The sequence below is a fragment of the Tinamus guttatus genome, unplaced genomic scaffold, assembly GCF_059628265.1.
Source record: "Tinamus guttatus ecotype Peru unplaced genomic scaffold, ASM5962826v1 Tinamus_guttatus_pri_ptg000710l, whole genome shotgun sequence".
In the NCBI taxonomy this organism is placed as follows: Eukaryota; Metazoa; Chordata; class Aves; order Tinamiformes; family Tinamidae; genus Tinamus; species Tinamus guttatus.
Window position 1 is genome coordinate 2499419 of NW_028289244.1, and position 13310 is coordinate 2512728.

Here is a 13310-nt window from a genome sequence, read left to right on the forward strand (position 1 = left end):
ACACCTATCTTTTTATATTTTCATACAGTGCTTGTAATGCTGCTGCTGTTTCTGATGAGTTCCTTGAGCGGTATTTGATAATTACGATGAAATCTTGCACATGGAAGCGTATGTTTGGGACAAATCTCTGGAAAGCAGATGTTCCTACGTTGTCCCACCCGCGCACTCGTCCCTGTGCTCAACATCGTTCCTGCTCGCTGCACCAGTGAGGACGGAGCTGACGTGATTCACCCTCGACTTGTATCAGGCAAGGGATATCACTCAAGGGATCATCACGGTGCTAATTAATCTAATTAGCGAGACGAGTAATCAATACCTGCGGAAAAACGGTGTAGAAGCAAACGAATCCAGGCTTGGAGAGCGACATCTCGCATGCTTTGTAGCTGACATTTGAGGTTGTAACGCCACTTAAAAAGACGCTAGCTGCAGGCGCTTCTTCGAAACATGCCCATAACAAATGAAAATCCAGCCTAATCTGGCCATAACCAGCTGTAGGCAGCATTACAAGCAGACGCACCGTTGTCTCCGGCCGTCAGGGCTCTCCTTGCAAAGCCCCGCGAGCGCTGGCGGGTCCCGGAGGCCCCGGGACGTGTCCGTGTCAGCGGGTTTGGGGACGAGCTGCCGCAGCGGGATGGGAACGGGCACAACCTCCAGGGCAGGAACGCGGGGCAGCCCGGGAGGCCCCTGGGCTCTCCGGGTGGGTTGAACCGCTGGGCATTTTGCCAGTGTCCCGGTCTCTCCTACTGGGCAAGGTGTGCAAAGCTGGAGGAGGCAGAACAGCTGGTTCCTACCATCCCACAGGGACATTTTGGTCCGGATGGCAGGCCACATGTGAGTGCTAGGGGCTCGTTCATCCCTTCAAATTTGCCAAAACGCTAAATCCAAACTCTTTAATAGCTGAGATCCAGGAGGAGCTGAAGTGACTGGAGGAAGCCCAATCTTAAATTCTTCACGAGGGTGATTTCAATGGAATGTAATGTGAGACTCTAACCTGTCCATCATGGCACTAATCATCCAGGAGGCACAATTGCATCACTGCTACCAAACCATCTGCCATTCCCATTTTTTGAAAGAAAAACTGGAGTTACACAAATCTTATTCATTGCTTCCATTTCTCAGGAGGCAAAGGATGGACTTCAGGAAACAAGGATTCAAGGAGGCAGATGATCTACACAACAGTTATGAAAACTTAGTATTGAGAAAAAACAAAAAAGCACAAAAAGAATCCAAATCTGCACTTTGTTACATTCTCTGGGACGAAGTAACGCTTCTGTCAGCACCTAATTGTGCCTGTCACCTCGCCTGTCAGCTTGACCAGGAAGGCACTAGGATAATTGTACCAGATCAACAGCTCCCACGGGCTGACACCTGAGAAGGAGAAACCTGTTGGGAAGGTGGGAGGCTGTAAAAGCAGAGGGAACTTCCAAGGCTACACGATTTGATGCACCCTAAGGACAGTATTATATTAATTTTTCTCCATACAGTGGAAAAAGTCATGGGCTAAAAGCAGGGTAATGGTGAACAGGGTTTGAAACATAGCAGATAGAAAATGCTACAGGCTACAAAATGCTTTTAATGCTTCAAAGCACTTAAAGCCTTAATATGGCAGGTCCATTTTAACCTATTTTCGCAGTTTAGATCCATAATAGGAGTTATCAATAAGAACAATTCATAAAAACATTTTAACTGGGACTTGCCATTCATGGTCCTACCTCTGATTAGACTTTTTTTTTGCAAAAAGATACAAGAAACAAAATGCTAAGAAGGTTTCAAAAGCCCCGTTGTCTTGGCTGCTGGGTGCGTTAGCAGGTATCTCTTCTGCTTTTCCGTTGTGCATGTAAATCTGATCTCTTTAGGTTCCTGAGCCTGTGCCACACTCTGCTCATGCTGCGCCGTGCGGTGGGGTTCGAGCCTCTTCCTCAATCTTCGGCTTCTGCTTTCCTCTCCCATAGAGCCCGCAGGATTTCGGGATCTCCTTCTGCCGACTGTGGGAAATACGGGTGAATATTGGGGCAAGGGCCAAGTCATAGCCCCGTCGAGGCAGATTTACCTTTCCACAAGCGCAGGGGGGACCAGCTGCGCGGCAGCGTCAAGGTCACCCGGGGAACAAGCTGGGTCCAAACAACAGGGTCTTTGTTTTCACTGCAAACACTGCGGGGCTGCAGGCTGCCCAATGAACTCCAGGAAGGAGAGGGATGCTCTGGGATTTGCACAAAAGGAGGCTACAGCGATACTCCCTGCGAGATCAAAACTGCATGTGATTTTAAACAGGGGCAAAACCCGCTACGAGTCCCAGGCTGCGAAGCAGCTTGGTCCAGTGCTCAAGGAGATGGAAAAACCCCCTGAAAAAACCACTTCTGCTCTCGTCGCGTGAACACCCACAGGGCAGCTGAGGGTCTGCTCTGGTGGGAGCTCCCCAAGGCCCTTCACTGGCAGAAAACCTTGAATCCCATGGAAGCAAATGGCTCATCAGGGCCAACCCCAAGGATGCATGCAGAATTCATGCACGTAGGGACCTTGCGGCTGCAAAAGCCACAAGATTCCAGGTCAGAAGAAACAAATCCGTGTAATGCGAATTATGATCCGCTTTACTTTTGATTTTCCTTCGGCTGAAAGACAAAACCTCATCCCTGCTTGCCAGGTTGTAGCGCAAGGATGGATTTGTTACAGCCCTTTTAGGGGCCTGTATTTCTAACTGCTTTTAAACTACTTATGGGTGAACACATTTAGGGTTTCTAGCTCCTGCCATTAACATTTTGCATTTGAGACATCACCCATTAGGGTACCCTGCGCGTTGGGGCACAGAGGCTGTTGGGCACATGCTCGTGCTGGCGTGGGAGCTCCTTCTGCGTTAAAAATCTGCTCTGCTGAAAACCCGAGTGCCCTCCTTGCACCGAGCTTTGCTCAGGACCCCCTTATCCATGTTTTTGCCTATTTTTCAATCCTTTTAGTGACATCTAGTGAAATTTGTGGAAAGTGCAGTTTGTTTTCTTTATGAAAATCAATGGACCTGCAGTAACAGGCATTTCACCATTAGTTAATAACTAAATGCTATACCATTTCACTAATTTTATTTACTTCCAGTTGAACTGCTATCTTTTAAGGCTTGTGATATCAGGGGCAAGTTATTTACTCTTTAAAAATCTTAAGTTTGAGTTCATAGTATGGCCAAACATTGTATGTGACTGAAGCACAAAATGACTTAACTCTTTGCTCTTCTTAGCTTTGTGTACTTGTTTAAAATAACTTTGTTATTTAAAACACTTAAAATTTGGTATTTAAAATAACAAAGCCAGCAGCAGTCCATTCCAAAGTTACAAGAATCCAGAATTTGATGCAAAACCACCCAATTCATGCTGAAGCTACGCATTTGTAATATTTGGTATTCCGGACACATATCTTAGTGAATTCTGAGCTTACCGAAACCAACGACTCTGATTGATCCAGAGCAATGAGAGGCTGAATCTAGAATAAATGTTTAATACTCTTTCCTGAGCAAATGAATTTTTCAATAAGAATCAGAAACGTATGCCTATATCTAGAAAGAAGGATGAAAACTTCAAAGGAAGAACTTCCTATTCAGAGATAGTATTCATATGAAATGGCTTTCGAACATGTACCCTCTCCTTTGCTAAAGTACAAAAACAAGAGGCTTCTGTAAAGGTTTATGTTGGTATGGATTTCAGCTGTGCAAACTATATGGCAAACGGCGCAAACTGGGCTCATAAATATTTGGAGAAAATACAAAATGGCTTCAAACAGACTAATATTAAATTGCTGGAAGTAGTTCAAAAAAACCCCAGACTTTACTTGAATCCTGTATCTTGGTTTGTGCAAATGAGAACGACCAAAAAGGAAAACAAAAAAAGAAACCAAACTGCCTGCAAAACCCAAAGGAATAGTGGAAGGGTTTGAAAGAATCTATACAGTGCGTGCAGGCAGCAAAATAATAATGTTAACTCTTAAAAGGCCTGGCCCTCCCAACCTAACTGCCCAGCAGGTCAGATTCCCAACAGGAGGGTCTTAAGCACCGATTGGGAAGTCTCAGTTCTCGCTGGAAAAAGATCCGGTCTGGGAAGCCACGGAGCACACGGAACCCCAGGCAGCACCTGTAAGATATCCTGCTGATGGACTGGATCTGGTGTTTTGGTCATGCTTTTCAGAGCTAACTGTTCAGAACTTACATAATGAAGGCTTAAAAGAAACATTAATTCGAATACACCAAGAACAACAGTTCAAACATTTTACTAAATCAATTCACACGATTTCAAAATTGTAAATATAATTAAGGACAACAGGGTTTCTGTATTTTTTTTTCTTCCAGATTTATCATTAAGACAATAAACAAACACAAATTAGGTTTATAGCATCTGTTCTTTAAAAAAATGAAAGGAACGCCACTCGATGTATTGATAAAAGCACCACAACACAGTTACAAAATAGGGTTTGCCTGATCCTTTCACGAGTAAAAGACTACGTAACTCCTACCAGCTTTCTGCTGCAATCCATACTTCATTAAAATAAAACTATAAAATCTCCTAGATTACGCTAGATTCAGACGATGCCTGGTATACAGTGCATTAACAGCAGTAATGCCAACTATCAGTGCCAACATAAAACATTTTAGAAAGAAAAAATAACAAAACAAAACAAAAACAAACAAACAAAACAAAACAAAAAACCCACTTTTATTCCCCTAGATGAGCAAAATTTAAAATAAGGGATGCTCTGCTTCACGATGAGTTACGGATTTGGGAAGGAGGAGGATGTCGGGTAAGGAGGCTGGTACTGCAGCTTTCTAGGCTTAGTTGGCATCTAGCTTGGCCATTTCCTGCACATATATCCCTATACTCTCGCTGTCAAAGAGCACAAAATACACCGTCTTGATTGAAGAGGACATGGTTGACACAAAATAGCTGGAGATGGCTTTCAGGATGAGCTGAGCAGCCGTTTGCTTTGGAAAGCCATTTCTAGTAGGAGAGAGGGAAAAAAAAAAAGGAAAATCAAAACTTGCTGGTTAGTGGCAAATTTGTGCATGGTTGACATTCAAAGATGGATACGCAGCCCGGGGACGCTTCTTCCAGGCTTTTTCACATTGATGCCCTAGATGAAGTGCTGCTCCCTATGGAGACAGCGTGGCCCTAAGCAAAGTTTGCCCTAGTAAAGAGCATTGCAGTTGTCAATGTGAAGATGATGAGATACCCAGGGAAACGTCAAGGAACCTGCTGGACATCATCTGGTTGTTTGGCACATGGACACATACATATTGTCAATATTCCCTGATAAAAAAGGGTGCATCTACTTGAATCTTTCCTAGCTGTCGGATAAAAAGGAGATATTGAAACCATTTTCATACAAATTTTCAACACTCCAAGATGGGCAGCACTTGACAGCTGCAAGTTTAAGGGCTTGCTAAGCTGCTGGCATCCTGCAGTGATGGAAATGGTATAAGAAGTTTCCGGAATGCAGGAGATTTCATGGAAGTTCTGGCACTGTCTTCGAGCATGCAATGTCTCCAAGGAAGTACAGCAAACAATTACATTTTTCTATCCAAGGAAGTTTTACAAAGTAAAATAAAATGGGGAAAAGAGAGATGTCGCTTAACACACCTTCTAAGACTACAGAGTGTGATACACTGCCCTATAACACAGAATTCACAGACTACACACACTGATGAGTTTCTTAGTGTTTGCTCTTCAAAGAGGGAGGATTAATTCACCTTTGCTTAAGCAGGTGTGATACAGCTTGGCATTTGCTCACTAGAGCACCAAACTCTGATAATAAAACACTGTTGTGCCTCCCTGCTCATTACGTGCTGCAAGAAAGCAAAATGAGAAAGGCAACTACCTGTAGCACGGACCACTTACTGCACATTTCCTTACCATAAAACACACTTTTAAGAGCAATTCTGTGGTAGCGATATTTCAAAACTGATGACTTGAAAGCACATGCTCTTTCCCTCCGTTCTGAAAATGCCCTATTTTTTTCTTTTGCTAAAATTATTTTTGCTTAAATAAAGGAAAGCAAAAAGCACTGTGAGAAAACACGTGCTCTTCCAAGGGCAATTTAGCTGGTCCAGGGTGAACCAGCTAGGTAAGAAGGTAACCCACTGAGATATATTATGGACATAGAAGCTTCTTCCTACTGTTGGCTTACACAGAGAAAAGAAAGGGCAGGGAGTCAGCGGCAACAAAGCTGCCTCCTCCTTTAAAAAGGAGGTAGGTGCACATGGAAGCTGATTAAACAGAATTGTTTGGGACCAGTGCCTCAAAGAAAGGAGAGAGGCAGAGGTGGAGAATCCCAGGCAGGATGCTGACCAGTGGCCATGTGTGGGCTGCAAGAAGCAACAGAAGCCTCTTGCCTTGGATCTACTGGTCTGTATTAAACTCTTGTAAAAAGGCAGCTTGAGACTTTAGCCAAGCTAGTGTCAATTCACATCAAAGCCAGAGCATCAGAATGAAATCCCCACTCACAGGGTGATTTTATGCTCCATCCCAAACTCTTCTTTCCCTGTTCTCCTGCTGGCCCTACCAGCGTGAACTCCAAGCTACCCCGTGCAGCACCCAGCTTGTGCTTTCCACAAGTTGGCTGTGGCCAAGCATCTGGCCCACTGAATGCTATTTTATTTCCCCCCATGATTTATTTGAACTGCCCTCATGTAATCCCATTCCTCAACCATAAAAGAGAATGAAACTGTTTATGTGGGTTTATTGGGTGATGTCTGCTTGACAGATGTCTGTACCAGAACAGCTGCATACATGTGCTGTCTTTGGCATTTGCTGTCCTTAAAAGCTTTACTTTTTAAATGCTTTTGACTTTACAAAAACAAGGAGAGTATTGTCAGAATATATTCTTTTTTTCTTCAAAATTAATTTATGTTTGAATATCTCTAAAGAAAAAAGGGAAAATATACAACCTCATATATTTCCCAAGGCCTGTTGATTCCTCCCCATCACTTCAATTGGCCTGCGTGAGAATTACGTGCGTACGCCAAGTTGACAACACAGTCACAAATCTCGTCTGTCAGTAACCAGATTTGATAACAGAATGGCAATCCTGTGATTATTTGGGGTTTCATCATGTTCCAACACCAATCAACTACTTCACAGCAATGTTGGAGAATGGTTCTTACTGGGAGCTATCCAGTGAAAAAGGACTCCAGGTGAGATACTTCATAGAGCCTCCCTTTAGGCACCCAAATAAACAGTTCCATAGACACTCTGTAGTCAGGGCAGGAATAGGAGAGTCTCCTGAAAGGTGATTCACGGAACAGCCTGATCTAGTCGTGCTGGATCCTTGTCCAGAAGAGCTTCTCTTTTTCCTGACTAGCCAACTAGCTTGATGGCCAATTCAACCGGTCAGTGTGAATCCTCCACTATATTTTCTCTGTGGTTCTACAAAGCTGGCTTATGTCACCTCCTTAAAATGTCATTCACGTACATCAGCCTTTTTCTGAAGCTCAGTCTGATGTGAGTTACTTAAATTTATTACCCCAGTGAAACTTCTATATCTTTCTTGTCATTTACCCCCATAAGGCTCACATAATTCTTTCTGCCCTATATAGAATATGTAGGAATTTATCTCATGTTGCAGCATGGCACAATGGCAAGATTATTATCGCTGAAGAAGATCGGGCAACTTCTTTGGCAAGTTCAAAGCAGCAGTTGTTCAGGGTTAAATACACAACTGTAATTCAGCATGGATTTGGTCCTTGGTCTTCATATTGAGCCATCATTAAGGACAAAAAGCTCCAGCTGCACCACCCCCCCAACATCCCCAAGAGCCTCAAATTAAAATTCTAGTCCATATTTAGACTTTTAAGAATGTGATTCAATTTTCAAAGGCATTAAGCGTCCTATCGCGGCTAGAGACCTTAACTTTAGACTTCGACTTTCAACAATCTTGGCAAAGACTTTAAGGCTTTTTTTTTTCTGGAAGAGTTCCATGATGTAAACTGCATGGAATTCAGCTTATGGATTTGGGGAGAAAGCTTGAAGTGACTCTGCAAATCCTTAGAATCAAGGCTTTTCAAGTCTGATGCTTAAACTAACACTAAGATATGTCTTCTGGCTATCCTGTGTAAGATATATAAAATAGTAGCTTTAATTATGCAGTAAAACTAGGTAAAATAGTTCCTTTTTCTTCATGCTCTCCTCTATACCCACAATTTATATGAACAAATAGATAGAGTGAAAAAAGTCTTCCAATATACTCTTCAAACGTATATTAACCTATTTTTAGGCTTTTAAAAGTTTCTGCAGGATCATTGCTAGACCTGTCAAACTAGGATTCAGGAGAATATTGCAGGGTCCATGTGCAATCTACAAGAAATATTTTATGCAGAGATTTGATCTAAATGAAGAAGAGTAGAGTTGTTATTGTAGGAAGAAAGAACTGGAACATATGTGATGGCAATAGAAAATGTGACCAATTTGGCATCAAGTACAAGGTTTGCATAACAGCCTTACCTGCCACTGCCAATTGAAGGAAACGCAATTGATTTCAGCTTCTTTTCATCAGCCAGCGCCAAGCAGTTCTTCACTGTCTTTTCCAGCAGCTCCTCGCACTTGTCTGAGCCCCAACCTGGGCTATTACAGTGGATCACAAACTTTGCGGGCAGCCCATGGCCAGCACTGACAACAGCTAGTCAGAAATGAAAGTGAAACATAATTGCTTTGCTCTCATTAGCATTAAGAGAGTGCACATGTGATTAAAATAGCAAACAATTGACAGACCTTCCTGGAGCCCCTGTGAATGTTTTAGATTACAAATCACACGGGCTTAAAATACAACATGATTACAGAGACTTTGCATTTTCCATTTCCAGCTGCATTTCACTGTGGTAATTTATAAATCATAGCTATAATAGAGCTTATTTTAGAGAGAGCAAGAATTCATGAGTGACATCAAAGGAAACACATTTATACTGGGGATTGGGCAAACTTGTGTCATGTCTAAGCAGAAAGGCAGTAATCTGTCAGAATGTAAACCCATTCAAGGGATGATCTTGCTTTGGTTCAGATTTTATTGCAGAGCTACAGTAAATGTCAGGATAATGCACTGTGAGAGCTGTGACCTCTGGGAACTTCAGCGATTCTTGCTAAATACACAGTTTGTTTAGCTGGCTCCTGAGCCTGCTGCGGCCCAAACCGGGATCGGTTCAAAACTGTTGCTCTTCTGCAAACTCGTAAGGACGGCTAGAAAAGAGGGGAATTAATCTAAGCTTTTTCCTTTATCTCCAGCTTCATTTCTAAGTGTAAAGGAGGCATTTTGGGCCTGTTTTTATTCAAGCTTTTTGTGTACGGCTCATCCTTGATTGCCTAAACAAATGCTGTTTGCTAGTTTACCTTTTTCATCACATATTTGACAGACCGTTGGATGGGATGCACTTACAGATTTCCAATGTTTGATTTGCTATGTTTATATATGCATAAGGAATGGAAAGGATTTTTTACCATACTAATTGAATATTATCACCATGATGCTGTCATGGATGTGTGGCGATTTAATTAAAACCTCGTTTTGCTTAAAAAAAAAAAAAAGGAATAAAAAAGGGGAAAAAAGGGAAAAACGGTGGAAGAAAAATACTCTATTCACAAGCTCCTGTAACAGAAGACACATAGTCTCACTGAAACTTTGCAAAGTGTCAGCCCTCTGGGGACTTTGTGGATGTAATTATTTATGCCCACAAAAGCAAAGGTATGTACTGCGAGCTTGCTTCTTTAAAAACAATAATAAAAATACAGTAATTAACACAAAACAACAACAACAAAACCCGCAGGTCTGTTAAGGTGCTTAAAGCAGAAATTCTCTGCTCCATTCTGGAATGTTTATGAGGCATTTTGTTATTAAAATATCATAGAAATAACTCCTGGAGCATTATTATCACATACACACTATTCTGTAGTTGCTGCAGAAAAAAACAGACTTTGTCACATGCCATTCCGACAGGAGCTTAATAAGGAGTGTAAATTTTCAGGGTCAATGGAAGCATAAGCATTATATTTTTATAGATTTGTAGATTCTCAACATATTGAATAACCTTGGTGTTAGGCGATTTTAATTTGTCATAATGTGCATCTAAAATGTTGGCAAATTCAGAATAAGTCATAAATCTAAGAAAGGACCCATAAAAACAGCTGCCATCTGTTTGCTCAGATGCGGAATGCTGACAATATCTTCATACTGACACAATAAAATATTGTATTGACACATCAACTTTCGTATTTCAGAGACAGGAGTATCTGTCACTAATTAGTCACTAATTAACTCCTTCAGATTCTGTTGAGGACACCTCTGAATTACCAAGAGGAATGGCCACTTATTTCACATCACAATACACTGAAGGAGAAAGTACATTAGACTTTTCCAATTTAAAAAAGAAGCACGGACAAATTCTGTGCTAGTTACTACTGCATGCACAGTAGGCTCCTGGTTGTCGGTAGGCTAAGGAAATATCCATATAATTGAGAAACTCGGGGAAATGGCTTGGGACAATTCTGCTCTGGAGGCCTCTATCTTGTCTCCTTGTCTTCTGCTGGTGCAGCCCTCCGATCTGAGGAATGAATTGGTGGCCGAGGAAATACATCTCTCTCCCAACTTGATGAAATCTAGTTCTGAGCTCACTTTGGCCTCAGTAACTGACAGTTTGATAAGGAGGACTGTACAGAAGTGAGCAAAGAATAGGCGAGTAATTGATTCTACAAAAAAAAAAAAAATAGAATTCCCCCCAAAAATGCTATTAAAAATGCAAATGAAAAGCAAACCAGGAAAAAAAAGCTGCATTAAGCACTGAAGTAAACACTCATAATTTCTCCTGTCATAGTTGAAGCCTTAGATCTCCTACTCCTCAGCTTTAGTCAGAATTTGTTTACAAAAGTGCACGTACTATATTTATTTTCATAGCATAAACACAGATGGCAGAATCGGAGTTCTATATGAACAACATGTATCAGCAATTTCACAGATGGCGTAAAATTACATATGGCGATTTATCAAACTTTACCATCCCGCTTCACAATATTAGGTTGTTCCCAGACGTTACAGATATTTTCATAAATAGGGACTGAAAAATCATAAGCTTTTACAGCCATGACTCGGGCACTGATTAAACAGCATACCTAGCAGATGCTTAACTTTAAGCAAGTGCTTAAGCCCAGTGAAAGGCAGAAAAGGAGCTGTTTAACAGAGCTATTTCTTGGGAATAGGCAGCTTCCCGGAGCGCAGCCTCACCTGCAGCTGTGTCCAAGGGCCCGTTCTTTTTGCGGAGCTCAATGACAGCTTCCACAAACTCCTTGCCACCTTTCTTTTCCAAAGTGCTCCCTTGAACAGAGAATTGTTATTTTACTCCTCGGATCCCAGGTTTGCACAGCACGCATGTGACTCGTCATTACTTGTGATTACGTAAATTCTAGGTTTTTCTGCCCAAACATGTTTTGGGGACTGCAAAGTAAGATCTAAACCTTTTGGGACTTCAGAATTAGCTAGTCATTAAAAACAACAACAACAACAACAAAAAGAAAAAACCAAAGACGACAACCCTAACAACCCAAAAACCTCACACCTGTATCCCTTGCTGACATGCTCAGACTCTGACATGTCCATACATCTGACATGACATCCTTATCTCCTTTCTTATCACGAGCATCTGTCAGGGCGAAATGTTCCAGAAGAATGCGCTAGCTCAAGGGTGTTGAAGGTTCATAATTCCTTCCCCTGAAATTCATTTCCCCTCTCTCTTATAAATTGTTTTAAAGAGCCATTTGCCACAATAAGAATTTGAAACTCACCTGATCTTGGTCCCTGACCCCAACAGGTGGCACCAGGAATGAAACAGTCTCGTGAGTGCAGCGGGCTGCTTTACTTGGTAACTGCCCAGCTTGTTGAGCCACCTTTAACCAAGAGGAAGAGCCTCAGAAATAAGGAGAGTCTCTAAGGAACATATTCCTCCAACGAACTTCTCTAACTACAGCTAAGGAGCTGGACAAAGTCAATCTGGGAAGAGAAGAGCTGTGCGGTGTTTCAGGGCAACCCAAAGGTACGCAGTTTACAAAGGCAGTCCATCACTAAATGGTTTAGATCTTATTTTGCAGCTCTAGTTTTAGATATTATAATTATATATATTAAAAAACAAAAAGCCCAAGAAAGCATTTTCCTGACTACATAAGCATCCCAAATAAATTTTCACTGTGCATATTAATTATAAAGGTAGATAAGTAAGAAGCAATGGAATCATAAATGCTCTGGTTTCTTACTTTGAAAACTGGTTTTCAAAAATTCAGAACTAAGACCTCTAAACGTCTAGACATTTATTTGGTGAAACACCTTACTTTCACTGATGAAGAAAGAAAAACTGCATTTTCTGATGGAAGTGCACATACTGTATGCCCAGGGAAGCAGAGGCCCTCCTCCAAGATCCGTTTTATTGAGTAGCCCTATAGCCCTAAGAGCACTGCGAGACGGTTTTGCTTTAACATTGTTAATTTTTTTTTACAAAATGAATATTAAAGGCTTGTTGACAACAACTGAACACACTTTTTAAATACTATGACTCTGCCTTTATCTTTGCTATAGGTGGTCTATTGTCTTTGGGGTAAAAAAGCTGAGGATAATTAAAATTAATCCAAGCTTTTATTGCTTTTTTCATAGGTAGTTCACAAAGGGTGTTTGCTGAAAGCTAGGCCAAACTTTAATTTGCCCCCTTGTAATCATTTTTTTTTAATATATATAAACACTTAAACATTTTGACCTTATTTACCTATCCCTGTGCAACCGAGGGGAAGACACCTCATTACTGAGACATTAATGAAGATGTTAACGGCTGTATTTGTAGCAGCAAGGTGGCTTAGGAGTGTGTGCTGGGAGAACAGATAGAGCCCCAGAAGAGAGGAAGTAAACGGCCTTTCACAAGCATCATGGCATTATATACCTTACGCTGAACCTATTTAACAGACCAGGGTAAACGCCAGGGTTTTGTAAAATCACTCTGGCAGGGAATGGATGGGGACAGATAGGGACTGTCCACCATGCCAGTTATAGTGTTGTTGAATATATTGCATATCAATCCAGTTCATATATAAAAATATATATGTATGTGTGTATAGTTCCATAATATACCCCTTGAGTTCACGAACTCAGATCAGTCTTAAAACTCATGACATTCTCAATCCTTAGTATCTTCTGTTTCCAGGAGAAACATAAGCCTTGTGTAGAACCTACAAACAGAGAAGATCTATTAACTAGGCTGTTTCTCTGCCATTGCAAAGCTGCTGTACATTTAATGGAACTTAGCCTAGTTTGGTTTAATTCAA

At 41.5% G+C, this 13310-nt stretch overlaps 1 protein-coding gene across 4 annotated transcripts in view; it reads right to left on the reverse strand.

The window, feature by feature from the left end:
* Nucleotides 1–4229: 4229 nt before the first annotated feature.
* MACROH2A1 (macroH2A.1 histone) overlaps nucleotides 4230–13310 on the reverse strand; it is a 44361-nt gene continuing 35280 nt past the window's right edge. For all 4 annotated transcript variants that reach the window (XM_088536932.1, XM_088536930.1, XM_088536931.1 and 1 more), the window contains exons 7-9: nucleotides 11233–11322; nucleotides 8469–8643; nucleotides 4230–4970 (exon numbers count right to left, since the gene is read on the reverse strand). In XM_088536932.1, the coding sequence (XP_088393058.1) occupies nucleotides 4805–4970; nucleotides 8469–8643; nucleotides 11233–11322 (431 nt within the window). In that variant the 3' untranslated portion in view covers nucleotides 4230–4804. The remainder of the gene's footprint in view (nucleotides 4971–8468; nucleotides 8644–11232; nucleotides 11323–13310) is intronic.